Here is a 26,256-nt window from a genome sequence, read left to right as displayed (position 1 = left end):
CTGACACCGATGCACCGAGTCTTTTAACCAGAACTGATGTATGAAGCAACCCAAAATGAACTAATATCGCTCAGAGCACAAGTCTGCTTACATCGGGGCAGCAAAGAAGAAGCCACTAAGAGGATCCTCTGCCCCGTACCACAGCAAGGAGGAGAAGTTGTGGTGCGTGCCTCGTGCGACAGCAATCACCGCTCACTGGACAGGAAATCTCAAGCGAGTGCTGTTTGCACTGTTAGCTGCTAGCCCACAAGATCATTTTATGATATTCTCCATAGCTCGTGGGCTTTAAAGGTTTTTAGAAGCACGGCAGGAGTGCAGTGAGAATGAATAAATATCTAGTAACCTTAGAGCCAGGCACACAGGCGTATCTACTTATGCCTCTGAGCTGCACTAATTATTTGTAATCTCAGCAACACTTTCATATACCAAACCTGAAGAACTCAAAGTGTAAATGAAAGTATACAGCTGTTTAGGAAGAAAAACGCAGTCTGTAAAACAAAATATTCACTTTCAGTCTACATGTAAGCATGTGTTATACTTACAGACCTAAACCACACAGAATTCTCATGTGCCTAAATGTGCACAGATATACAGCTAAAGAAAGCAATATATAAGGACAAATACTTTACATATGCATGGAAAAAACCGCAGGAAGGAAAAACAACCCTTTCTTTCTGAAAAATACCAGTGCCAAAAATCAATTCTTTAACATGACTACAGAAAAAAAATCAGATTTTGGAAAAAAGGGCAGGGCAACTCTATTTTTTAATTTTTACTGCCTCTAGAGCAATGACGTAGCAAAAATCCCACTGCTACCCTTTCTCCCCTTCTGTATCCTGAAAATTATTCCCACCTGGGGTGCAAAGAGAGGAAACGAAAGGAAGTAGAAAATTATATTTTTCATGATCTAATCCTGGGAAAGTGACCGCTCAGGTTTCCATGTCTCTTGGCAATAATAATTTAAACAGGACAGCAATCTTTTGTTATTTTTTGCACAGCTGGAATGCACACTTCCAGATAACAGACATTTAAAGTGCAATTTAAGAAGAGGAGGAAGACAGTAATCAATAGGTATTCGGGAGTCCTCTCCTCTTAGCTGCATAGCTCAACACACTATGCTTCAAAACAGACAGCCCAGATGCAAACCTCTTTGGGAAGCCTGAAGGCAAGCAAGATCATCGGAAAAAAACCAAACTGAAAGCAAAGAGAGCACAACTACTGTACCTTTACTTTGGGGAGGGTTCTGACTTCTGTCTCGGAGAACATTAATCTGGTAGACAGCTCCATAAGGCTCAAAAAGTTCTTTTAACTCTTTTTCCGACCATGAACGGGGAATCTGTCCAACAAACATCTTAATGGCATCTGGGTCTGGTTGGTCTGAATGATCCAAAGCTCCATTCATCTTGTTAGCTGTGCCGTTACTAGAAAGTGGAAAAGGAGATTGAAAAGAGAAGGCAAGTTAGGAGACTACGCAGTTTTCATGTGCACTAGATGCAGAAGATGATGTCAATTGGCACAAAGCAGGAAAAAAAAATCAGTATTTAATTAATAGCATAAGTATTATGAACAAAACCCAATGTGATTACATTTTTCATTGAGTCTGGTTTTCTCTGCAGGCTGCTGCTTAATGTCATTATATAAGAAGAGTGTGGCACAACGCAAACCGGGACTTTTGCATTTTAAAGCAGAGGATAGTCGCAAATAAGTGCAGATTTCTCTCCATGGCTGTTGTAAACAGAACCGCAGTGAATTTTCACTACACTGGCTACTGGCAGAAATAAGACAGTGCGTATGTGTGTGTGTGTGTTTTGTAATAAAGTCACATGAAAGGAATATGAAACACTTGGCAATCTGTCAGATGACTAATGCAAGATGCCAGCGATGAATTTGCAGATTGTGTGAAGCATCCATGTGTGCATCAAATTAGTACGATATTGCCTAGAATGGAAAACACTCCAGCTATGCGGCTGGTTGCTGCCGATTAGTTGCCTACGCTCTTTAAAAAGGAAAAGCAGTCTGGAGAGCTCCGGTTTAAAGCACATTGTTTATTGCACCCTGGCATTAAAAAAAAGCAGGATTCAAAAAGGGAAGGCAGTGGTAAAATTGCCTACTTTGTTGCGAAAATTAAAATGCTGCTTCAAAAAGTTTTTCTCCCTGCAAAAGGACATTAAATTTTTGAAATTTTTCACACCCTATAAATTGTTACCCTATCTGATCTCCAGATGTACATCAAAACAACCACACACTTTTGCAGGGGAAAAGAACTTAGTAACAAAAAATAACCTGCTCTGTGAGACAAATGACATATTATGGTTTAGGAAGAGTTGTACTCTTATCAGGAAAACAAATAATTTTACATACTGAACAAAAGTAAAAATACAAAAAAATCCTTCATGCCATTATTGATAATTAAGGACAATACTTTCAACTAATTACTTGGCTAGAGATTCCATAAGTGATGATAATTTTTGGATGCTTCAGTTTCAAGAAAGAACACTAATGAGCTGTGGCTTTTAGAGCGTTCCCCCCATCTTTCCACAGGGGAAAGGGGGGAAATGGCCTGTGTTTGGCGATGTCAAAAAGTTGATCACCGCAGAATTCAGGCATTTCGGAGCCACCTGCCACTTTCAAAAAACTTGGCTTTAATTACAATTTCTCCGTTTGATGATTGTTCAGGAGAGAATGCCCACAGGAGGACTTGGAAGAGCTCAAAATCTGCACAACCAGACGGAAATCATATTTTACATGCGGAAAAAAAATAATCTAAGAATGGCAAGAAAAAAACAACCCTGTGTAATTCCCCTGTCTCACAGCGATAACCTGTGCAAAGACAAATGATTTAGTTTCACGTGTTTCATCTCCTTGAAAGCATAATTCACCTGCACGCATTAATATGCCCATAGTAACTTTAGCACTTTCCCTGCTTACGGCAGGAAGGAGAAAGTTATATTAAAGACACGTTTTAAACCAGCAACAAGAAGTTTGATCATCGCTTGTGAAATGTCTTCGACACGGATCTGCAGACAACAGGATTTCTCACACTCATTTATTAGACAAAATTCCTATTGATTCTGGTAAGAGTCTTGCCTCAGTAAGAGACTGAAAGATTTGGTCCACCAAATCTTTTTTATATCATCTTTCACGCACAAATACCCTCTTTTCTCTTGCATATGCTCTTTATTTTGAAGATGTTCTACAGGTCACAAGCACACCTGGAGAAATCATAATTTCTCCAGGCCTTAGAAACTGCATTTTCCATACAGATGTAACACTTCAGGCAAACCAAACGAACCAACCAAAGAACCGCCCCCCCAAAATCTCCAAGAAACAGAAAAACCCTGGCTGACTTGAATGGCACTCCATGGGGAGAGCTTTTGAGGCTTTTTGTGGAGCGACAGGCACCTACGTGACACTTGTACCTCTAGAAAATCACTCCCTCATTTCCTTCCAATTCCTATTCCTTTACGTAAAATCCAGTCTGTTACAGAATCTTCCTAGTTGGGAGGCTGAAAAATCCTTGGCCCATAGTTTAAAATAACTAAGGAAAACGTTTACACATTATTTTGGGCCTGCAAAGACCAGAAAAGGTAGAAGCTTAGTTGTGCAGCCCCCAACTTTGCCCTGGATTCAGTGAACTAGTTTCTTTCAGAAATCGTCTTCATTTTTTGCTTCATTTATTCTCTAGGTTGTTTACATTAAAAAATGAATTGAGTTCATTTTTAAATTACACCCTTCATCTATTCTCTCTGTTAGATCTCTTCTTTAAGAAATACATACAAAATTGCTACTTTAGCCCCAAATTACAGCAAAGGTCATATTTAATAAAGAATAACAAGTTTAGTCCCTTGCTTTTTCCTTTACTCAAACCACCTCTACCACCAAGAGCACCCCAATTTCCATTGCTAACAAGCCAATTTTTAGGAAACCACAAAACCAAACATTTTTACCTGTTTTCTCAGGTTAACGACCCCATTAGCATCAAGTTCCTGCTTTGAGCTAAAGGTTTAGGCACAGGCCAAGACCTCTTCTAATTCCACAAAATGCTTAAGCCCTTTCCTTACTTTGGTGAAACTGAAGTCGAATTACGTTGATCATATTCCTTAAATGCTTTATGGGATAACGATGGTTAAAGGCTCTGACTCCAGGCAAAGGCTGTGATGCAAAGCTCCGGCGAGACAGGTTTTGTCACTCGCTGCCTGAATTAACTTGGGTAAGTCATTAAAACTTCTCCGGACTAAATTCCACCATCAACTGACAGCTCCAGCAATCCACTAACTCCTACAGATTTAGGGAAAAAACAAGCACAACTAAAGACTTTTCTTTATAATCCTTTTCTACCACAAGGTGGGGGTTTCACTGAGCTGCCAACATTTTGAGGGGTTGAAAGGCAAGTTCAGTCCACAGAGAGGGGACTCACTTCTACAAGCAGAGCTGGGCTCCTTTCTAAATTGCATTTCCTTTGACTTCAGTGCAAACTAAGGCTCTCAAGCACCTCGGAGGAGAGGTCCCAGTCTCACTGCTGAGGTTTTGAGGAGCACATGAGCACTGTTGCACCAATAGCACTTACCGTAGCATCCTCACCCAGCTTCGGCAGTAGCCGTAGGACTACAGCCAATGCAGACAAACTGAACAAGAGAATAAAGCAACAGAAAGATAACAATGGAAAAAACCTCCAGTTTTACAGATTCTATGGATCTGATCTCTGCAGTGTACTTGAAGGTTCCACTGAGGAACACAACTATACAGCACACCTGCCTAACCGTTCAGTTGTCACAGAGCTTGTTGGGTCAGTACAAAATCCAGCCAAATATTCTTGATCCCTCACAAATAATCTCTACTGAAGATGAATTCCCTTATCCTCGTCCAACCTTCATCTTCCCCCAACGGTCATCACTGCTCTGCACTAAGACCTCTTAGTCGCAGGGTTTTTTGTTACTTGTCTTTGCCTACACAATGGCTCTCAGAGGAAGCGGCTCCTTCCTGCCCCCATCTTCTCCTCCTCCTGTACCCAAGAAATAACAAGGCAAATGAGAAACCAGGTGTGAAACTTTCCAAGAGGAGGCAAAGCAATCCTTGCAAAAGCTTAGGACTATTTCTTGAAAGCATGAGCGTACAGAGAGAGTTGTGTCTAGGGGACACTAATGAGAACGGGATCCCTTGACAATCACTGTCAGTACCCAAATGATGACATACATTTAAAAAAAAAAAAAAAGAAAAAAAAATTAGATTATGTGGCTTGCTGTCTCTACACTGCAGCAATCCTTCCCTCCATGGCCAATTTAGCCCATTGGACTCAGGGGTGACCCAGCACATCATCTTCACTGACAAGGTGTCATCTATATCGTAGAGAGCAGCCTGAGGGCAGAGATTAAGCCACTGAGTCGCTGGCTGCTTGTGGTTGCTGCCAGAGCATCCTCTCTCTCAATTTGTGCCAATTTTCCTTCTAATAACCTAACTACCATTCCATCATTTCAGCAAGTTGACAGGGCCATTCTTTGAGGAGCTAGAGATTGTTTTAATATCACTGCTGCTTAAGCAGGAGCACCGGAAAAACCGAGTAGACGCCTTCTCTGTCTCTCTCATTCATAGCTATAATTACAGCAAGACTGCTAAAAGCGAACTGACCGCTAAGGAGAGAGAGGCAGACTTCAGAAACAAAGTCTGGATCAAAAGGGACTCTCTTAAATTCATCATTGTTAAGAGCTTTGGCGTTAATCCACGTTCATTTCCATTAATGAACTAGGTGTCACGCCAGGCGCTGAAAAACAGCTGTTAACGGGGACCAAATGGGTTTACATGAGACCCGTTTTTTAAATCTGTTTTTAACCCTACCCAGAACCCTTCTCACTGGTCCACTTTGGTTAATTCATGTCTCAACCCTCACCTCATTTTAGCGGTTTTACCATTTTCCTGGAGATTTGCCTTTTTCACTTTCTATGGTGTAAGACATCTGTAAGAGAACGCTGAACTCCCTCTAAGAGCCAACGTAACAACAGGAACATGATAACGAATGGGATCCAAGTGTAAAGACTACTAAATTCACCCCAGGGCAGAGGCATTTACAGGCATCAGGGTTTTACAGTAATAAATATTTACATCCTTGCTGCGGAATCACTGCCAGGATATCACACAAGCTGACAAAAGGGACACCACCCGTTTGAAGGACTCCAACTGCTGTCAAGAGAGACAAACAAGCATCACCTTACTGTACTCGAAAGATCGTAATTGCTGGTTTACGAGCAAATTTTATCTGGAAGGACCCAAAAGAGCTTTATAAACTCATTGTTTAGAGAGGAATGACTTCATCGTAAGGTGACAGACGGCAGCTGTTTAATGACATGGAGCATTATCGCACAACAATTTCAGCCAGGAAGGGTAGAACAATACCATCCCCAATTGAAAACTGCAGGGGGTTGCGATTTATAGACACAGAACGTAATTACCTAAATTGGATTTTGGCCAGCAAAATAAGGGCCAGAACCTCTGACAAACGAAAAAAAAAAAAAGCCATTCCATATTTTTAAGTCGTAAATGACCAGGTCTCTGTGTTTTGGGGAAAAAAAAAGTCATCTCCAAAAGCTTTCTGCCCCATCAGCATTTTCACAGGCAGTAGCTCAAAAGCAGCTCAAAGGAAAGAAGATGTTTCAAAAATCATTAACTGCTCCTGCTGTAGTGTCTTACACAGTTTTTGGCAGAACTATTAAATGCTAATAATAGTAATAATTATTATTAAGTAACACATATCCATAACAGCAGTTGCTAAATGAACCTGACACCATGCCCAATGAACAAAGCAGCATACGGCAGGACGTTTGGTCCTACGCATGCAGTAATGTCTACAAAATAATTTTCTCCAGGCTTCCCTGCACCCATCGTCAGGGCTGACAACTTAGTAGCCCTAAGACTTGCAAAGCTGCCATTCTGCTACGCTTGAAAGCCAACTGCAATTGCAGGAGGGATACCGAAACTCGGAGCTTGCAAAACATTCTCCCTTACTCCATCTTACAGGTCCATGAAGTCTTTAACAAAGGGCTGAGCAATTCTTCATCCAGCCAGCAGAGAGCAACTGCACTTGCACTCACCCACGCGCATTAACCACACGAACAATTCCGGCGGCTTTTTATCCCTGACATCCACTGCTCAGGTTTTATTCTTCTCAGTAGCTAACAATACTCAAGTGCTCGTGTAAGCACTGAACGGTAAATGCAAAGATGTTTTTCTTATGTTGCCTACACCTCGGCAGAAATTATCTGTAAAAGCCTAATGTTGCCTAAGACAATGGAGTCCTTTTTACTGCCCTGATAATTTAAAATTCACAGTCATTTTTCTGGTGGAGTCAGTGATTAGCTGTTGCTCAGCTTTACCAACTCTCTCCATATGTTACATCATACAAATCATGGTAAACCATTGTTACTATAGGCGATGCTCATTTTTTGATTAATTCCCAATCTAGTACATGCGATCACTTTAATGCCTTACATTTTATGTAAGATAAGGAGGTAACACCCTGTCACAGAGGAAAACAGATTTTCAAATCTGGGGAAAAAACTTTTCCTACCTTGAGAAATGTTTAGGTGGGAATAAACAATAAAGTTGGGCTGGGAGAAGGAACAGCAGAGGGAAGTCATCTTTCAAACAGGTAAGTCAGAATGCAGGATACTAAGAGCAATACGAATTGGGAAAAATATTGAGCAATATACACACTAGAGAAACATCAGAAGAGACCTGAGCACACCTGAGATAAAACATACTTCTTTAGGGGTATAGATGCAGATTCCTCATTAGTATCACAGGAAGAAATCAAGTCTACAAAAGGAAATCAGAGTAAGAGCTACGTTAAAATGCAATTACTTTCTCAGCTCGTTCTGCACATTAGAGCACATACACTCCTTTGTGCTAAGGCTTCTTGACTTCCTAAAATCAGCCCTTGGTTTGTGCTCCCCGAAGCAAATGACAGAGAGGGTTTGTCCCTACCTGGCTGCGACCTTCCCCGTGCTCATTGCTAAACATTCACCTCTGGGGGCTGGGGGCTGTTTGGGTGCTCAGCCTCGGTGCTGCCGCACCACCCCCAGTACAAACCAGTTTGATTTAAGGCTGGGGTTTCAACCAAAACCTTGGATACTCCTTGTATACGTGTTTAAACGTACCAAGTGGTGTTACTTTAATGTCCTGCTTTTGGTAACGCTCCCTAGAGCTGTAGAGTCAAGCAACAGTATGTTTGCAAAAGCTTTGTACATCTGCTACATCACATCTTCAAAAAAACCTTACATTCAAATACATCTTTAAAAAAAAATTATTTAATGTGGCTTCAGACTGTGTCAACTCTTACCGCTGGTGTACGGACCTATTTTTTATCGAGCAAATTATTTTTCAGAACATGCTAGAGTAGCGCTTAATGATGTGTATATGCTGTATACAGACAGAAGTTGAGAACTCACAGAAGTTAAAATGTATATTTTATATTTAGTTTATACACACACACTCATATATATATAAACAAGAGACTGAGTGAGTGCAGAAGTGAAGGCAAACAGGGAGAGGAAGAGGTTTGTTTTTTTCCAAGTCCTCTATTTTGGAAAGCAATTAAAATATCATTGCTACTTCATCCAATAGTGGAAACAAACAATTAAACACACCATCTGTACAGGTCTGAACCGGGTAGCATCTTTTCGTTTATGCTGATAAAACTTATAATGGTCTAATTTTGGTATCTTTAAAGATTTGCTTACACTGGCCCATAGATTTTACTAAATTGAAACTAGTGGAAGCTCAAGAGCCAGTGACAGACAGCTGTCCTTCAATGGCTGAAGAAAGCCAAACCCACCCCAACCGAACCCTTACATTGTTGAGTTCATTCCCCTTCTTGTTCAAGCATCCCTCCCAAGTAACAAGCGATAGGACAAGAGGAAATGGCCTCAAGTTGGACCAGGGGAGGTTTAGATTGGATATCAGGAAAAATTTCTCCACCAAAAGGGTTGTCAAGCACTGGAGCAGGCTGCCCAGGGAAGTGGTGGAATCACCATCCCTGGAGGTATTTAAAAGCCGGGTAGATGTGGTGCTTGGGGACACGGTTTAGTAGTTGGACTTGGCAGTGCTAGGTTAATGCAACATTGGACTTGATGATCTTAAACGTCTTTTCCAACCTAAATGATTCTATGATTCTAAGTATGGATGAGAATCACAAATTTGTAAGGATACATGATAAGAATGACTAAAATATGTGCTTGGAAATCTATAGTGAGAGGCTGTGTAACAACCCCTGGCCTTATTCTTCCAGGCTTTCCTGTAGGCTTTAGGAACTAATTAGTTCAAGGCTAGATGAAGTCCTCCAAGCAATAATGTTCTGCAGCATAAAGCTCAGCTGAGGCAACCACCCAAGAAGCAATTTTTGCTGTATTCCCAGGCAGAATTTGTTCTGTACATTAAACCCTCAAAAATGCTTGGGTCTGTCTCCATCAGTTGTAAGGCAGTTGCATTTCTAACTCTATACGGCAGGAGAAAGGTTCCACAAGAGTTAAGACATGACATAAAAACCTAAGTCGTGATTTTTAAATATCTGTTTTCCGTTGGCCAAATCCCAGATGGGCGTCTGGTTTTGACCTGGAGAACTTAGCATTAACAAAGGCTTCTAATTTCTAATTTTTCTGTTTCTAAACTGATCTTTGTTACGGCAGGAAGAGAACTATGACGTTCGCGAGCAACGCCTTCAACTTACCGTTCCACTCCTGTTGTGCTCCTCACCAACCTCTCCCATTGCCATCTCTTTGGGGCAGAGGCTGTCCTTTTGCATAAATATCTGCTACGTCTAAAAGGGTCTCAAATTGCAAAGGGGCCCTCTCCGCATTACCATAAGCCAGACAGTAACACGGGAGAGCGCTCATGCGCTTGCACAATTATATTAGAGTTTTAGAGCACCGACTGACATAATTTTTCACGTGAAGCTGAGTCAGTATTAATGGCGTGGATTATTAATGCCTTGCTTTGCTGATTGCATACTTCTTTCTTTGTGTGGCAGGAAACATTTATCGGTATTACTTAAAAAAAAAAAAAAAAGGATTTGATTACACCCAAATGCTTATATATTTGTGACATGTCAACAACCGAATTAGAATAGTACCAGGCTTTTAAAATTCAGGACACGGAGGACCATCTGTTTTCTTGTCAACAACCTCAATCTCTCTCTCCACATTCCAAACAGTTACTGCTCCAGATTTACAAAGTTGTTACTCAATTCCATTCTTCCTTTGCCCCCAAAAAAGGTCAAAGGCAGTAATGAAGGCTTCAAATTTATTTTTTTTTTTTAATTAATGATGTGACTATTTCAGTAAGTTTCATGTCCAGACTGACAGTTATCAGCAAGTTCTTCTGAGGTTTGCAAGGACTCATCTAGTTTATGGCAAACTGTGTCCTGGAGTTGGGGCTGGGGGGATGGAGGACATGGGAAAGGTGTCCTGCAAACACTTGTTTTGAAACACAGCAGTGATTTCTGTACGCTAAAGTCAAAAGATTATTGCAAGAAGTAATTTACAGTCTGACGTATTTCAAGACTGGCACCCACGTGTGCACGTACACGCTCGGACCTGCTCCTAGCTGAGCTCCACAAAGGGGAGGTAGTTATTTTCATAGGGTGCAAACGCGTATGTCCAAAGAGAGGGGACCCAACGGCTCGTGCCTGACATGGCTGCTTTACCTAAACAGCTTCCTTGAAAAGGGAATGGAAGATCACAGCGCTGCTCGTGTTAAGGGCACAGCCAATTTCGGTTAGCTGCGCTTATTTGTGTGAGATCTCAAACAGACAATTAAAGCAAGCTGTGACATTCAATTTTCTAACTTAAAACAAAATATCCTAGCAAGCTCACCCACGCTTCCCCCTTTTACAAATCTGAATATAAGAAAAGATTATTGTCCAAAGTGTGATGCAACTGTAATTTTAACAAGTTGAGCATCGTTACAGCAAAATCCCCCTCAGTTGATTTTTTTTTTTTAAACCATTTCTTCATTTTTTTGACACCACATCTGGCATATAGAATACAGATGATCATTTGTTTATATATCTGTCTAAATGCCTTTTCCAAACACAGCCAGATGGAGCCTTTCAAAATCAAATTAATTTCAGATTAATTCACTCTGGACCCACTCCAGTTTCATGACTCTATGCTTTGAGGCACCATCTAAATTGATTTAGAGTCACGAACTTAGAGAGCTCAAGTCCTTAGGTATAGAAAAAAAAAGATCCTTCTTGCATACTGAAAGAGTCAGCAAATCAAAAGAGTTTGCGATCGTAAGTTTTGGCTGCTTCAAAAAAAAAAAAAAAAACAAACCCAAACCAGCCTAAGAATGTATCAGTCTATGTAGTGCCAAAATCATTGGTAAAAACCTTCATATTTCATCCCAGAAAAATCACTCCAGAATTTACATCTTCAATGCCTCCCTTGCCAAGTCCAATAAAATTTATTGCTCTAATTAAAAAGCAAAATAAAAAAAAAAGTGTTGTTCAAAACCTTACAATAAGCAGCAGTCATGGAAAGATAGGACACAGGTAATAAAACTCTCTACCGCGATGGATTTATCTAAGGAACTATAAACAAACGCAGCCCGCAAACACTGTGGGCTTGCATACTGTCAATCCTCTATGGATGCCTTTATTATCTCACTTGTTTCAATTGCAATTTGGGTTTCCATGGAGATGTAACAGTCAACTCTGGAAAATTATAAGATAAATGTCAGCCAGTGATAACGGTGTTAATGAAGCTTCATTGACAAGCAGAACTATGCTTCAAATAATAGGCATATTTCTATTAGCATATGTATAACCTGTCCAGAAAAAGAAAGAAAAAACAATCCCAACAACAGGCACAGACAATATTAAAAAATTAAAATGAATTTGTGTATATGGAAGATACGCAACGCACGAGGAAATGTTGCATCTATGTGAAACGATGAATTCCTAACAAACAGAAGAGATGTGGGTTCAAAATTTAATTGCCTGATTCCTTTTGAAATTTTTGCACTCAGCTCTCACACTGAAAAAGCACTTTGCTGACACGCGCAGACACACTTTTGCATGGTGTGACTCTTGTTTCCTTACAACGCGAGGCTGGAAGGATCTGCTTCACAAGGCACTTTAAAGCACGCTATTTTATAATGCGCAAATACAGCTGCAGTGAGCTGTTAGAAAGATGCAGACCTCAGTGGAAACACTAATAGCGTACACACAAACACAGCACACGCTACGAGAGCTCTTGAGTATCGTACGTGCTCAGATTAGGGTGGCAGGTCCACCACATCTTGGTACATGCTGGGTTTAACGTGATTCTGCTGGAACGACAACCGTCAACGCTTCGGACTAGAGCGTGGCGGGGTCTTGACCTGCCTCTGTGCTAACCAAGCCTGTAGGAATCACGCAGAAGCTGCCAGTCCTCTTTGAAGGACCATAGCCAACTTTTTGCTTTCCATGCATTGAAAGGTTTCGGTCAATTGGAAGTCAAAGAGGTGACAAAGTTGGTTTCTCCAGCCCAGAGGGAAATGCAGACCATCGTGCTTAATTTCAATGAATCAAGTGTTTAGTTTGGGCGGGGTGGACTTTCACCACCGGCCAGGGGAAGGGGACGGAGTTTGGCTCTTCCAGTACTTGAGGTTTCATTTTGGCAATCTATCAGAAGCCAGAGGGAGCAGGGCAGGAGTGGGGCAATCCCACCCCAGAGGACTACAGGGGAAATTCTGCAGGTGGATAAAATGGGCTAGGATATTCAGTGCCTATTCATCAGGCGGTACTGCCTCTGGCGGGAGAATCAAGAGGTGCCAGAGGTTGTTCCCATCTCTTTCCACCCCACTCTTTGGCCTTGGGAATTTTAGAGCCTTGCCTGCCCCTCCTCACGTCTTTGCACCTCTTGCAGGTAGAGTCAATCTTCCTGGACAGTGTCTTGGAAAAAAGAGTTCTGGTATTAGACAAGTGTTAGAGAGGCTACGGATAAAATGATGAAACTGAAAATCAGGATCAGGCTTGCTTTAGTGGCAGAGGAGGGCAAAATCTTAAACATACAAGCAAACAAAGAAGAAAATCTTTATCCCTCCTAAGGCTGGAGGGTAAAGTATGTGGGCAGGCAAAACTATGGGAATTGTGGAAAGCTCTCAAATGTTACTGAGATGAATAATCTTATGAAACCGTAGCTCAGCTGAACATCTGCATGCAGGGCAGGAGACAAGCTGACTTTGCCATTTAAATGGAAAATATAGCAGGGGTGTCAGGTCAGGGACAGAGGTTTTTTGCTCTTTTTTCCCCTCCTCTCTGCAGAACACCTCTGCTCCTCCTACCTCTTCTAAATTCTGCCTGTTTAGTAAAGGAAAACATAAATGTTGTCTGGGAAATACTTCCCAGTTCTTCAGAGAGGAGTATGGAAATCATCTTTCCCCAGCCAGGTTGTCGGAGGCAGAAAAGAGAGTTGGAAAAGTGCCCAGTCTTCCTGTAGAGCAGACCTCAGCTCTGATCAGATTGCTGGACAACAACAAAATCAATAGACTTGGGGGTTTTTTAAGTCGTATTCAGGGAAGTTTAAAAAAATCCAAAAGTTTCCCTTTCCTGAATCTTTTCTAATTACTCCTGAATATAACATACTAGAAAAATCTAAGTACCTCATTAGATTGCTACTAAAATGTCAATAGTTAGAAAGTGATTTTCCCCAGTGACTTTCAACATACTTATAACTCACTTTAGTGCTTGGGGGGGAACACCAAACCCCTAATATTACTGGTAGTTGATTCAGTTTTACAGCACGACTACTCCTACCAGCTTCATGGAAGTCAGAATAACAGCTTCAGCTGAAGCCTGGCTTCAAGTTCAGCTGGGCAAGTCTTGCATGCTACTGCTATGTCAAATGGTAGCAGACCCAGGTCCCACCAGATGAACCACTAACAACACGTGCAACCGCGATACATAGGTTACAGAAATTGGCTGCAAAGCCAGAACGCTAAGCAATTTTTAATGAAAAAAACCCACTACATTTGCTGGAGGGAAAGTATTGCCCTGTACGCACGGTGCAACAGGCCACGCTGTCTCCATTTCACACTTGTTGAAACCTCTAAATCCCATTGCAACGCCTGTTCTAAGCTCTTCAAAGAAGGATTCTTTTTCGTTTGTATTTTGGGTTACCAATAGTCATACTTTTCCATCTGAAGAGAGAGCAGTGCTATAAAAGGCTAAGCAGCACCAGCACACAAGTAGTCAACAGCAAATCTGAGTCTTTAAGGTGCATTCTCTTTACAGTACAAGATTTTATTTAGTTTCTTATTTTTACCCTAATATTGCAAATAAGTTATTTTGCTCCGCTGGTTACACTGTTCTTCTGCGACTCACAAGAAAATAAACAACTACACATAATTAGGAAAGGAGCAACTCTCCCTTTAAAAGCATCATTCAAAGAAACAAACAAAAAAACCCAACCTCAGAAAAACTGGTTTAAATTTTCCTAATGAACATAACATGTAAAAATCCTGACAAAACCACACCCTAACATGCACACTTCCCGAGTCAGATGGCAGCCATTTATGGAGACACTTCTGATTTCAAAGACAGACCTCCATCTTCTAGTTTCCAGGGCGCTCTGCGCAAATGCAGCATTGGGAAAACAGCAGAATGCTGCCATTTGGAACTTATTTGTCAAATTGACAAGAAAATACATCTCGAAAAGCTGTCAAAACCCGTGTTTTTGAGGTCACAGTAAATACTTGCAGCAGGAGAAATTTAAAAGGATGAGTTAACTTCTTAATTGTACATTTTGGACAAAAGTTTATTCCAGTGGGTTATTATTTGTCACGGAGGTTTTACACACAAGCAAAAATGAACCCAGGTCTTGGGGACTTGCTGGCACTTTTCCAGAAGAAATGGGAAAGGAGGAGATGATGGGAAAAAATGGGAATACCATCCACATCCCTTTGACCACCACATGATGTACAAAACCTCTCAACTTCCAAAGCCTCGTGCAACAGAAAAGGTAGTCAAACACTCGTGGATGTATTTTTAAGCTCCCTGTAACGTACTTGACCTGCGGAAACTTGGCCAGCTCAGGTTTGGCTGGCTGTCAGCAGCAGTGTGAAACACAGTGTGATTTATAGAAATCTCTGTCATCACACCACAGGGTTAATTTCTTTCCTTCTTTTTTCTCTTTTCCTCCTCACTCTGAAAGTGGAAAACTCTTATTTGTGATGACAAGTCTTTGGAAAGCTGGAGGATTAGTAACACCATGTGGTTCCCTAAGATCTCTAGCCCTCTTCCAACTGTTTTTCCATATAAACCCCTCGCTGTACGGTCATCGGCACCTTCGCTCAGCAGATGGAAAAAAGGAAGAAACCTGCCCCAGGGCAGGCGACGAACCCGGACACCGCTGACGGGAGAATAGAGACTTAAAGCTCACAGGTCTCAATTGCTTGATACAGGGAACAGAGGGGAATCCAAGCATCAAATATGGGATTTTAATAATACGAACATTTATTTTAATGATTTGAAGGCTGAACCTGCTGGGCTTGTCACTGTAAGAGAGATACGGAGAAAAACCGTGAAGCCTGAATTTTCATTCTGACTGTCACCACTGGTGAACTGCGGCCTCGTGCTCCTTTTGGTTTAACGAGGGAAGGACATCTGCACCTCGTGCCCACGCCATCACCCACGCCAGACCGCATCCAGCTGGGCAGCAGGTCAGCTGTGAACACCAAACGTGGAGCTTTACTCGAGCAACTTCGAATTATTGTTACTTATAGCTTATTTTAAGGCACATCAGTTTTCTTGCTATAACCATCCTTCAGAGAAGACGAAATCTGATAGAAGAACAAAACTGGGAACTGTTTCTAATGGTAAAGCACAGAGGAGTCTGCAACAAAGAAACCCGTTTCCCAGCCATGCTCTTTCATAAGTCTCTTCCCTTTGCTGTGCTTATCTCCTTCACCTTTGAATCGGTACATTATGTTCCCATCCCAACGAAGTACTCCGAAACACTCAGAGGAAAGCACTACATAAATGTTGAACCGTTATGTTATTAAAGACAAAAAACCCCTTTCATGATATACTTTTTCTTTAAACCTCATGCAGTTCTAATTTGTCTTTTAAAAGCAGTGTTTGAAAATTATGCAACACAGCAGAAGGAAAGTCCTTTCCAAAGCCGCTATTATTATTATTACTTGCATTGCAGGAGCACCTCTGAGCCCCCAAACAATGCTGGCTGCTTTATAAGTAGCAGACCTAATTTTATTAGGAAGCCCAGATGTTTTCCTGCTATTTTCATATGTTAAGAAACACGACACACTCTCACAGTATTTTAATGAGCGGTTAAGAAAAAAAAAAAAAGGGAAGAAGGGGACACAGCAAATCTAAGTTCACTTAGCCTACAAAGTCAGGAATTTTTAATCTACTGTTTTCTACCAAGTATCTTCATTAAGGAGCCCAAGGTTTCGAATGCTGCTTTACTCTTCTGTGCTTCCATCTTTCTGTGTTTGGACTGAATGTCAACAGATTTGACTGAAACAGTTAATGCTTCATTAAGAAGGCTCGGAGAATCTGGGGGTTAATATCACGAGTTTCCTGGACAGAATGGGAACATATTCCCTGAAGTTTCAAGGTAGAAAGGAATGCAGCTCTGATGCGCCAGCTCACATCTAACATTACTCCATATTTTCCAGTCACTTATCCAGTACACCCTCTGTTATCCTTTCTTATTTAATTCGATGATGCATTCGAGGACAGAGTTGCATTAGGGTGAGATGCTAATTAAAACTACTTTGAAATATTAGCAGCTAGATAACATTTGATTGGTAGAAGAAAAATGGTTGGGATATTAAAATTAATATTAGCTGTTACATAAAATAAATTATTATTTAATAAATTCTAATTGCCTGGGGCATTTTTATGAACAACAGGGATTAGCAAATATAATGTATACAATGCATTTGTGTATGTAACAAAGAGAAAAATCAAGCCTGACAGCGTACTTTTGCTTATTTTAGAACACATACACAGCTCTCATGGAAAAGGAAACGGATTACAAGAAGCTTTCCCTTAGCCATAGGGAGTGGTAAGAAGCTCAGAGTCAGCAACAGCAGCGCGCTTACGACTGCAGCGTACGCGCCCCTGACAGTTACATCAAAACTACAGATCCTCGAGGAGTCATTCGGTCTAAGTCACAGCTCGTGATTTCTCATCTTGCATGGTCAATGAGTCTGCGTTTCTTAAAAATGGGAATATCGGTGGAGGTAGGACTGCAACTTTGGGAGAACTGGTTTGCTAGCTGTGTTCTACGAGCGCTGCAGAAATGTACACAAAGCTTTACAAATGACCTCACTTTTACCAGGAAAGGACAGCTCAGCTATGTTCTATATTTTCCTGAACTGAAGCGAAGGCCCCACAGCCAAACTGTCATGTCTAATCATTGTGTTGCTCGAGTGTGTTTAAAACAAACAACTTTTTTCTTTTTTGCTTTTTTTTAAATAAAAAGCCGTGGAGCAATTGTAGTGTTTGTGAGAGTGGGAGCTGTGATTTCTATCACATAACCAAGCAACCAGAATACAAATTTTGCCCAGTTTGACGGATGAGCCTTATCGGGATAAATTTTCACCTCATTAATGATCTGAGCTGATTATTCCCTCCCCCCACTTTTGCTTTTAGGTCATGGATCAAATGTGACCCACTTTCCTTGAATGCTTTCCCACCATCTATTTTTCCCATCAGAGTAGAAAGCCAGTTGCTAAGGACACATTACAAAGCAACCATGCAACCACTAAATATCTGCCCCCCAAACACACACACATGCTTTTCTTCTCCCCTGCCTTTACGATATTTTCCCCCCTCTCGGCATCTACTCCGAGCAAAATCCTGCTTTACATTCAGGAAAGCCAACAACAGAACTGCTTATAAGGATAAGCTTAGCACGAGAATAGGATTTTCTAATGACTACAGAGACTCCTGGGGCCCTTCATATTTAAAAAAATATAAAGGCAGCAGCCTTGGTTTTTAATTACTCCTAATTCTAAATCTCATGGCCTTAAACACAATAGCTCTTTCAACTCGGAAAAAAAAAAAATGACACTAATCAGTAACAGAGTCCCCTGCGCAACCTGCTAGTCCTCTGATGGCATTGCAATGTTTGCACTGTTATGATTTTTCAAGGTTGACCAATGAGTCAGCAAAGCCAAGATGACTTAAAAGCATTAAATCATGCAACTAAAATGACTTTTTCGCATACAGCGCTGGATGGATTGCAATTAGCAAGGGGAATCAGTACAAGGCAAATATTGTAAGAGCAGAGAGAGACAAATAGGGAATTAAAGGAGACGGTGTTCATTTTGGAACAAATGAGCCCCAGATGTTAAGGTATTTGTGGTTTAATACAGCCCCTCTCACCAGCCAGGTAGGGAATGTAATTAAAAAGCATTAAAGTTCAGTTACTGAGGCTCAACAGAACCAAAATTAAGATTTAATTCATCATCTGCCCTACTTCCCTCCGAGTAGCCTACTAATATTCCTACTTGGGGCAAAGTCCTGTGAAATGGAAGACTTGTGTCGTTCTGCTTTCTGCGAAAGTCCTTCTCCTTGGCATTTATAAAAGAAAAGATGTCCTTCCAAGTGTCTCACTGAAAAATTAAACACATGTATGAAACACTGCAGCTGCTTGGATTTCCCTGACCATTTTGGCCTTCCATGTCATTTATTACACTTCCCGGTAGCACTGCACAACACCTTGGTGTTACTTTCTATAACCAATACCTCAGTTCCTCTAGCAATTAGAGTTACACCATATGATTAAATGTATCACATACATAGATTCACATTTAAATTACAGTTACAGAGTGGACAAGGTCGAGGATTTGGTCACAATCTGTGCTTGTACCTCATACCACCCACTCTTTTTCTATGGCACGACCACAACATACTTTCTCCTAACTCTTGTACAGATGACAGAAATCCTGTCTGCAATGGGATTTTCCAGTTAGAAGGATGGTGAACCCATATGTTAGAGCTGAATTACACCACTGACACTATGGAAAGATTAGAGTCATAAGCATCCAAACAAAATGATCTGTAAATAAAATTACTGTTGAACTATCAACAAGCAAACTAAGCACGGGTTTCTAGCAGTGGCAATGTAACAGCCTCCTGAAAAAAAAAAGGAGTCCCTGAATTCAGCCACAAAATCTCTGATTTTGTATTAAAGGAACAATGTCATTAGCTTTCACTGAAAACCAGGCTTTTACTCTCAATATCGACTGAGCTGCCCACAAGAAAGAGGATCCTGACATATGGCCAAGGCTTCCAGGCACCCCAAAGAGAGTCCACTGAGCTCCTTAGATGTGCACTGAAAGCATGGATGGGGTTCCTAGTGGGAATTCAAGGGAAAAAGGCATCATTTGTCTATCCCGAGCAGACAACCAAACCTGTTTTTCTGGACATTCAAGTAACTTTCTACAAGCTTGACCACATTTTCTTCTTTACGCTACCCCCTACTCCTCTAGTTCCCTTTGTATTCACAGGGTTTTTTTCTACCCCTCCTCTTTCAGTTGTCCTTAACACACCTTTTATTTACATCTAGCTTATTTACTCTTCACTAAACTCATGATTCCACAAAAAATACACCAAATATATAAAAATAAGGAAGGCAACCATGGTAGCTGGCCCTCATTACTGCTTCATTCCTGGAGAGCATTCCAAAAGCAGAGTAAGTGACAGCAATTTCAAAGCATCTGAACATAGGGTCCTAGCATCACGTTGTATCATTTTTGGACCTTGTCTGGATTCCCAACAGTTCTCTTCCAGTCCGAATAACTATTCCACAAAAATAAATGTGCTGTACACCGTTGATCTCTTTTTCTTGTTACTGTTTTGGTCAAAATGCTTTCAAGCACCCGCGATATTCTCCAGCTACCACCGCTTGTTGCTCCTTTACTTAACTTCACAGAAGAAACACATGAGTCAGATCAGGCAAAAGTCATCCTTCAGTCCTTCCAGTAGCCAAGGCAGAGCTGTCCTCTGCGGCGCACCGGTTATCTGCTCACTTGATGGATTCTGAAAGACACTCCACTTCCATTTCCCCCAGTCCCCAACAGTGGCTGAGCTCCCACCAGAGCTCCTGTGCAGATCAAAGGAAGGACAGCCAGGCACCAGTTTTCCCACTCTTTTATTCTGGAAAAGAGGTGTCAGGGCAGCAGCATTCAACTGCTCCATTTTGGTGTTTAGTGCCTCATTCCAGTGGTATATACAAGCAGGGACTGTTTTCCAAAGGCAGACATGAGGAGCCAGGTTACAAAGCAGCAAAGAATACTCATTACTGTAAATTAAAATCCTTAAACAAATCACCAACAGTGAAACAATCTCTGCTTCAATTACGTGGTTAGCTAGCACATCCAGTCTTTTCTTGCTTTGGCTAGAAATACTGAAGCCATGATTGATCTAATCTGTAATCATGTTGTTTATTTCAAATTAGAGATAATATAAAAAGCATAACAGTGTGTATGTATATATTCATAGTACCACTGCAGACATCGAAAAGGAATTCTATTTTATCTCTGCTGCTTTGCATTTTAGCCTCATTTCTTCCTTTTTACAGTCTATGGTAAATACAATATTTGCTTTTAGAGTTCTGACTCTCCAGGGATTATAAAGGAAAAGTACTTAACACAGAGATTATCTTTCTGGTGTTGCACTGTACAAATGAAAATTGTTACATTAATGGCACTATGCAGTCATATTCAAACACCACTAAGTACCTCTCCAGAACACCAAAGGAAAGGGAGCGATGAACTCCAGCATAGTTCTGCTTGGACTTACAAGTACATTTGTGTTCCTCCCTCCCTCACCGTGCAAAGGATTCTCTGGAAAGGAATCCAGAGGGACCTGGACAGGCTGGAGAGGGGGGGCCCCTGAGAACCAGATGAAGTTCAGCCAGGCCAAGTGCAAGGTCCTGCACGTGGGTTGGGGCAATCCCAAGCACAGCTATAGGCTGGGCGGGGAATAGATTGAGAACAGCCCTGAGGAGAAGGACTTGGGGGTATTGATCGATGAGAAGCTCAACATGAGCCAGCAGTGTGTGCTTGCAGCCCAGAAAGCCAACCGTGTCCTGGGCTGCATCACAAGAAGTGTGACCAGCAGGTCGAGGGAGGTGATCCTGCCCCTCTACTCTGCTCTTGTGAGACCCCACCTGGAGTACTGCATCCAGCTCTGGGGTTCCCAGTACAGGAGAGACATGGAGCTGTTGGCGCGAGTCCAGAGGAGGGCCATGAAGGTGATCAGAGGGCTGGAGCACCTCTCCTATGAGGACAGGCTGAGAGAGCTGGGATTGTTCAGCCTGGAGAAGAGAAGGCTCCGGGGAGATCTAATTGTGGCCTTCCAAGTACCTGAAGGGGCCTACAGGAAAGCTGGTGAGGGACTGTTTGTCAGGGAGTGTAGTGACAGGACAAGGGGGAATGGGTTCAAGCTGAAGGAGGGGAGATTTAGATTAGATGTTAGGAAGAAATTCTTCCCTGTGAGGGTGGTGAGGCACTGGCACAGGCTGCCCAGAGAAGCTGTGGATGCCCCATCCCTGAAAGTGTTGAAGGCCAGGTTGGATGGGGCTTTGGGCAACCTGGTCTAGAGGAGGGTGTCCCTGTCCATGGCAGGGGGGTTGGAACTAGATGATCTTTAAGGTCCCTTCTAACCCAAACCAGTCTGTGATTCTATGAATTTCCAGCCTTTCTTTTTCTAGCCTGCGTTGAGTAGCAAGAAATATTAATACTAAGCAAGCGAGGAAGCACAGACACATAGAACAGTCATTTCTCTGAGCTTGCAAGGTCTATACAATTGGTACAAAACCTTCCACTGAAATTCTGCGCAAATACGGATTTACATCATCAGCTCAAATCAGGACCCAATCTCACACCTAAGGACCCCAATTCTGGGTGTATCTGCCTCGGGTTTAAAAGCATGCAACAAAGCGCTTTCGAACAGACCCAGGCTCACTACTTACACATTACTCTTCCTTCATGGGTTTAGGACTTATTTTTAGCTGCTTTAAATCAGTATAGGTCAGATGTATATCTGCTAATGAGTATTGGTAATTAAGGTTTCAAACCACACAGCAGCAATCCAACACTTTCATGTTGCTGATATCTCTCTAAATTTGTGTATGTTTTCAGAGCAATTTCTAAGAGTCCTATTTGATTTAATTCCATTAAGTTCTTCAAGGCTAAAGTTACTGGTGAGAGCTCAAAATATCACTAAGCTTAGATTTTTCGTGTCAGATTTTTGTCTATTTTATTTTTTGAAAACTTTTGCAATCGTTCTGTATATTAGACTTTCACTTATCACAAAAATTGAAAAATGTGTATCCTGAGACTATAACTTCCAGGTTTTTGTATTTTGCCATGCATTAAAAAATGGAGAACATAAAAGCTGCTTGATAATAAAGATGATAATAATAATCATATCATATTGGTGGTGGTATTATTATTATTACCTAAAAATAAAAAATAAAAAAATACTACAGCAAGAACATTTACCTGTGCTGAAGAAGTTTGATCAGAAAGCTTGGCAAAACTTATTGGAAAAGCTATAATCATAGCTCAGTTACTTCTGGGAAACATTTTGGGAAAACTCAGCATATCTCACTTTTCCCTCCTATAAATTGGAGATACCTGTCCAGCTTTGTCAAGTGCTTTAAAAGAGCATGCAAGAAAACTGGGAGTTTTACAGGTGTAGAAAATGTGAAGGAATGTAGCAAGAAATGCACTCCTTTCCCATAGATTTCAATTTAAGTCTTTTATAGGAATCGGACAGGCCTCCATGAGTAGGTCTGTTCAAACATAATTTCATTTGTATGTGTCTGCTGCCTCCTGCACAGCGAAGAAAATAAAGAAGCAAAGAAAGAAAGCCTCAGCGTGATCCTGAAATTAATTTTCATGATAGGAGCAATTGAATCCATCTACTAAGGTACTTATAATTACATTACACTGTTACTTGGAAGAAAAACGGTCAGCTATATTCTAAGAAAATATTGACCCCATCAGCCCAATCAAAAATCACTAAGTTTAATGTATTCTTCCTTTTATTAACGCCCACAAGGTGCCCATTAGAGGCACCTTCACTGCTATCCTAAATCACTTCTAATTATCGGACTACCAAAAACACGACGGAAATGTTATTTCACGTCTTCGAATTAAAGGTCCTTTGCTGTCCAAAAGACATGTCAGCACTGGATGATTTAGTTCATGATTTTGTTTACTGCCTTCAACTTTCATTAGTGTTAAAAGCGCTAAGATTGTTTCCCTGACTGCTGAGATTTCCTCGAAGAGAAAAATCTCACGGATACTGAACTTCCCTCTGCCTGCAACGGGCCAGAGAAGCAAAAAGGTGCTGGGGTGCAATCCCCCGTGCCTTTGCTGTTTCAGGTTGCGTTATCACGGCGCTGGCTTTCCAGGGAAGGGACGGGAGAGCTGTGCCTGGTTCCCCGCGCGGAGCTCGCAGAGCCTGCCCCGTCTCACTCCTGCCCCACATCTCGCCCATCTCCCGAGACAGGTTTGGTTCAGACTCGAGGTTTTCCATTCGTCCCACATTCCTGCCATCCCACAGCAAAAGAAGCAGTAAATGTAAACACACAAAGTGCCTGAACTGGGTATTTCACTCCCGGTAAGCTGTCTCATCGAGGTGTCTGTGTTCTTCTAAAAAATGACTGAAATCAATGCTTGATAAATTTTTACTAAAACATATATCGTTCCCTGATTTTAGCTCTAAGCTTTTGACTAAGCTTTCAAAAAATACTAGGAGCCTTTCACAGGAGTAAAACCTTCTAACTGAAGAAAACAACTATTTCCTAAAACATCAGTCACCACAAGGCTTATACATGTTTAATCCCATTCGGACAACTAAAATGAAGAAGCAAAGTATGACAACAATTTACTAAGAAGAGAGAATTAAAATAATTAATCTGGTGTTTCACTCTTAGAATTTTTTTGTGTGCAAGGGTATGACAAGCCCCTGAGCATCCTGACCTCATTGGATCTGCTTTGAGTTCAGGGTTGGAGCAGATGACCCCAGAGGTCCAAAATTACATTAACTCTATGGTCTAGACATCAGCACCCAGAAGAAAATTTGCTGGAATTGGAGGAAACACTTTAGGAAGTATATTTCCTTAGAGAAAACTGGGTTTTTTTCAGTGGGACTCAAATCACTTTGTAATATCATTTATTCCCTAGATATGGCATTATGCGTAAGTGAGCTCTGACACTACAACCCACAAAAGGTGGTACAGAGAACGTTCCTTCCATCCCCAAAAACACTTCAAACCTCCGGCATTTCGCGTTTCAACTCTGTGACCACCGCTCAGTCGATACACACAAAGTGCAATTTGCCCAGTGGTCAGGGAGCCCACGACTCCCATTCAATCGTGAGAAGCAAGAGCTGGAATTTCTGGGGATGGTAATAATTTTCTCAGACTTTACATGAAGCAGAACCCTTCTGTCCACATCACAGACGTAACATACACCTTCTGGTTAGAAGCTCTGCACTTGAATCATTACCATGATACAGATAGATAAGAGAATCTATGGATTTATTATACAGGAACTGTACCATGGCATTACGTTTTACTCGAGAAAACGCTAACACTGTTCAGCTAAAAACTTCTCTGTGCCATTCTGCAATGTTGTTATTAACATGCGCGCACAACAATAAAAACTTACGGGCATTCACAAGCAGTTGTTATATCATTTATGAGACAATGATAAAGCTGTACGCTATAATCGTAATTTGTCAAAATGGGAAAATGGGTACAAATTATACCAAAATCAATTATTTAAACTATGATGGGGTACTAAAAAAGTAGTTTGCTATTAAAATGATACAACTGATGCACATGGAAATCCTGAAATCAAAAAGCCAAACACTGAAGACCATTGATTTGCACGTCCCCAGCCTTTGTTAGAATGAACGATTAAAAGGTGATATTTGAGCTGACGTATGACAAAGCCAAGTGTATGACAAAATACTGTAGCACTTCCCCCTCTCACTGCCCTGAAACTGGTGGGGGAAAAAAAAAAAAAAAAAAAAAAAGGAACGCAGATCCCCAAAGCCTCTCATTTTGATTGCAAACTAAAAACTTGACTTCCACAACCTCCCTTTAGCTTTTGGTCACTTCTCAATACTTCACAAGAAACGTTAAATGATTTCTAGACTGAAACCATTCCTTGAAGCCAGCAAGTAACAACCTATGCAATTTAGTAACTCTCTTTCACCTCCCTTTCTCCAGGGTTGGCCTTGAGCAGGGGAAAAAAAGCAAGCTGCCAGAGAACCGACTCTTCTGGAGCCTGTGCAGGACATGGAATTCACGGGCCAGCCCCCGCTTCAGTCCAGAAACGGCACCCGAAGGGAATACAGCCCCTGGCCTGATCTTCTATTTGAGCAGCTTGGGAGCCAGGAAAACCATCGCACTGGCTCTGTGCCTTCTGCACACAAGCAAGATGGACACCTCTTATGTATATATAAACAAAAGAAGGGTTTATAAAATATGTTTTCCAAATATCATTTTGTAATCTGGTTCCACTTAGAACAGCACACTCCAAAAGGGAAAGCATACACTTCATTTTTCAAAAATTACATATTTGCATTTAATCTGTTGCATACATTTTAGAAACCTTGTTAGCATGATATCCAAAGAAATACTTATCACTGCAGAAAACCTTCCTCTTGTTGGTTAGACCGTAAACCCAAACCATACCTTAGAAAGCTATAAACGAGCATCTCGGCAATTTACTATGCATGGAAGCAAGTCAAGCAAAACCAAATACAAGCATCTCCCACATGAACAAAAAGCTGGTGCAATTCACTTTAAACATGCCTGTCTCCTGGCTTCTGAAACACCACTTTGCTCTTCTCTTCTCGGTCCCTAGTTGCCTCTTTGCCAAATGTAACACGGATTTATAAGAGGTTAAAAAAGAAACAAAACACTACCAACAACCAACCAAACAACCCAACGCTGCGTAAGGAGGAAGACAAATAGTGGAGTTAGATGTAGCAGCTTGCTTTTACTGTCTCTTTGCTCTTGGGAAAATGCAGTAGTGGCTTCTGAATATTAATTGAATAAGGAGCTGTGGAAATTCCAGCTGTTGCCCGTGCGATTGGGTCTGTAAGAAGGGTGTTTTCTCAGCCCTTGGTTTCATTTCTGGACTTCCAGAAACCCTGCACATATGTAGTCCTGCAAGTTGCAGAATTTAATTCCGTAATCCATCTGTGAAATTCCAGCTTCTCGG

At 41.4% G+C, this 26,256-nt stretch overlaps 1 protein-coding gene across 14 annotated transcripts in view; it reads right to left on the bottom strand.

Moving 5' to 3' along the window:
* CELF2 (CUGBP Elav-like family member 2) overlaps positions 1-26,256 on the bottom strand; it is a 577,644-nt gene that overhangs the window by 139,965 nt on the left and 411,423 nt on the right. For all 14 annotated transcript variants that reach the window (XM_054819652.1, XM_054819577.1, XM_054819567.1 and 11 more), the window contains one exon: positions 1,225-1,421. In XM_054819652.1, the coding sequence (XP_054675627.1) occupies positions 1,225-1,402 (178 nt within the window). In that variant the 5' untranslated portion in view covers positions 1,403-1,421. The remainder of the gene's footprint in view (positions 1-1,224; positions 1,422-26,256) is intronic.

Source organism: Grus americana, chromosome 1, assembly GCF_028858705.1.
Source record: "Grus americana isolate bGruAme1 chromosome 1, bGruAme1.mat, whole genome shotgun sequence".
Taxonomy (NCBI): domain Eukaryota; kingdom Metazoa; phylum Chordata; class Aves; order Gruiformes; family Gruidae; genus Grus; species Grus americana.
The sequence above is the reverse complement of the archived record's forward strand: the minus strand, read 5'-3'. Positions and strand labels throughout refer to the sequence as shown.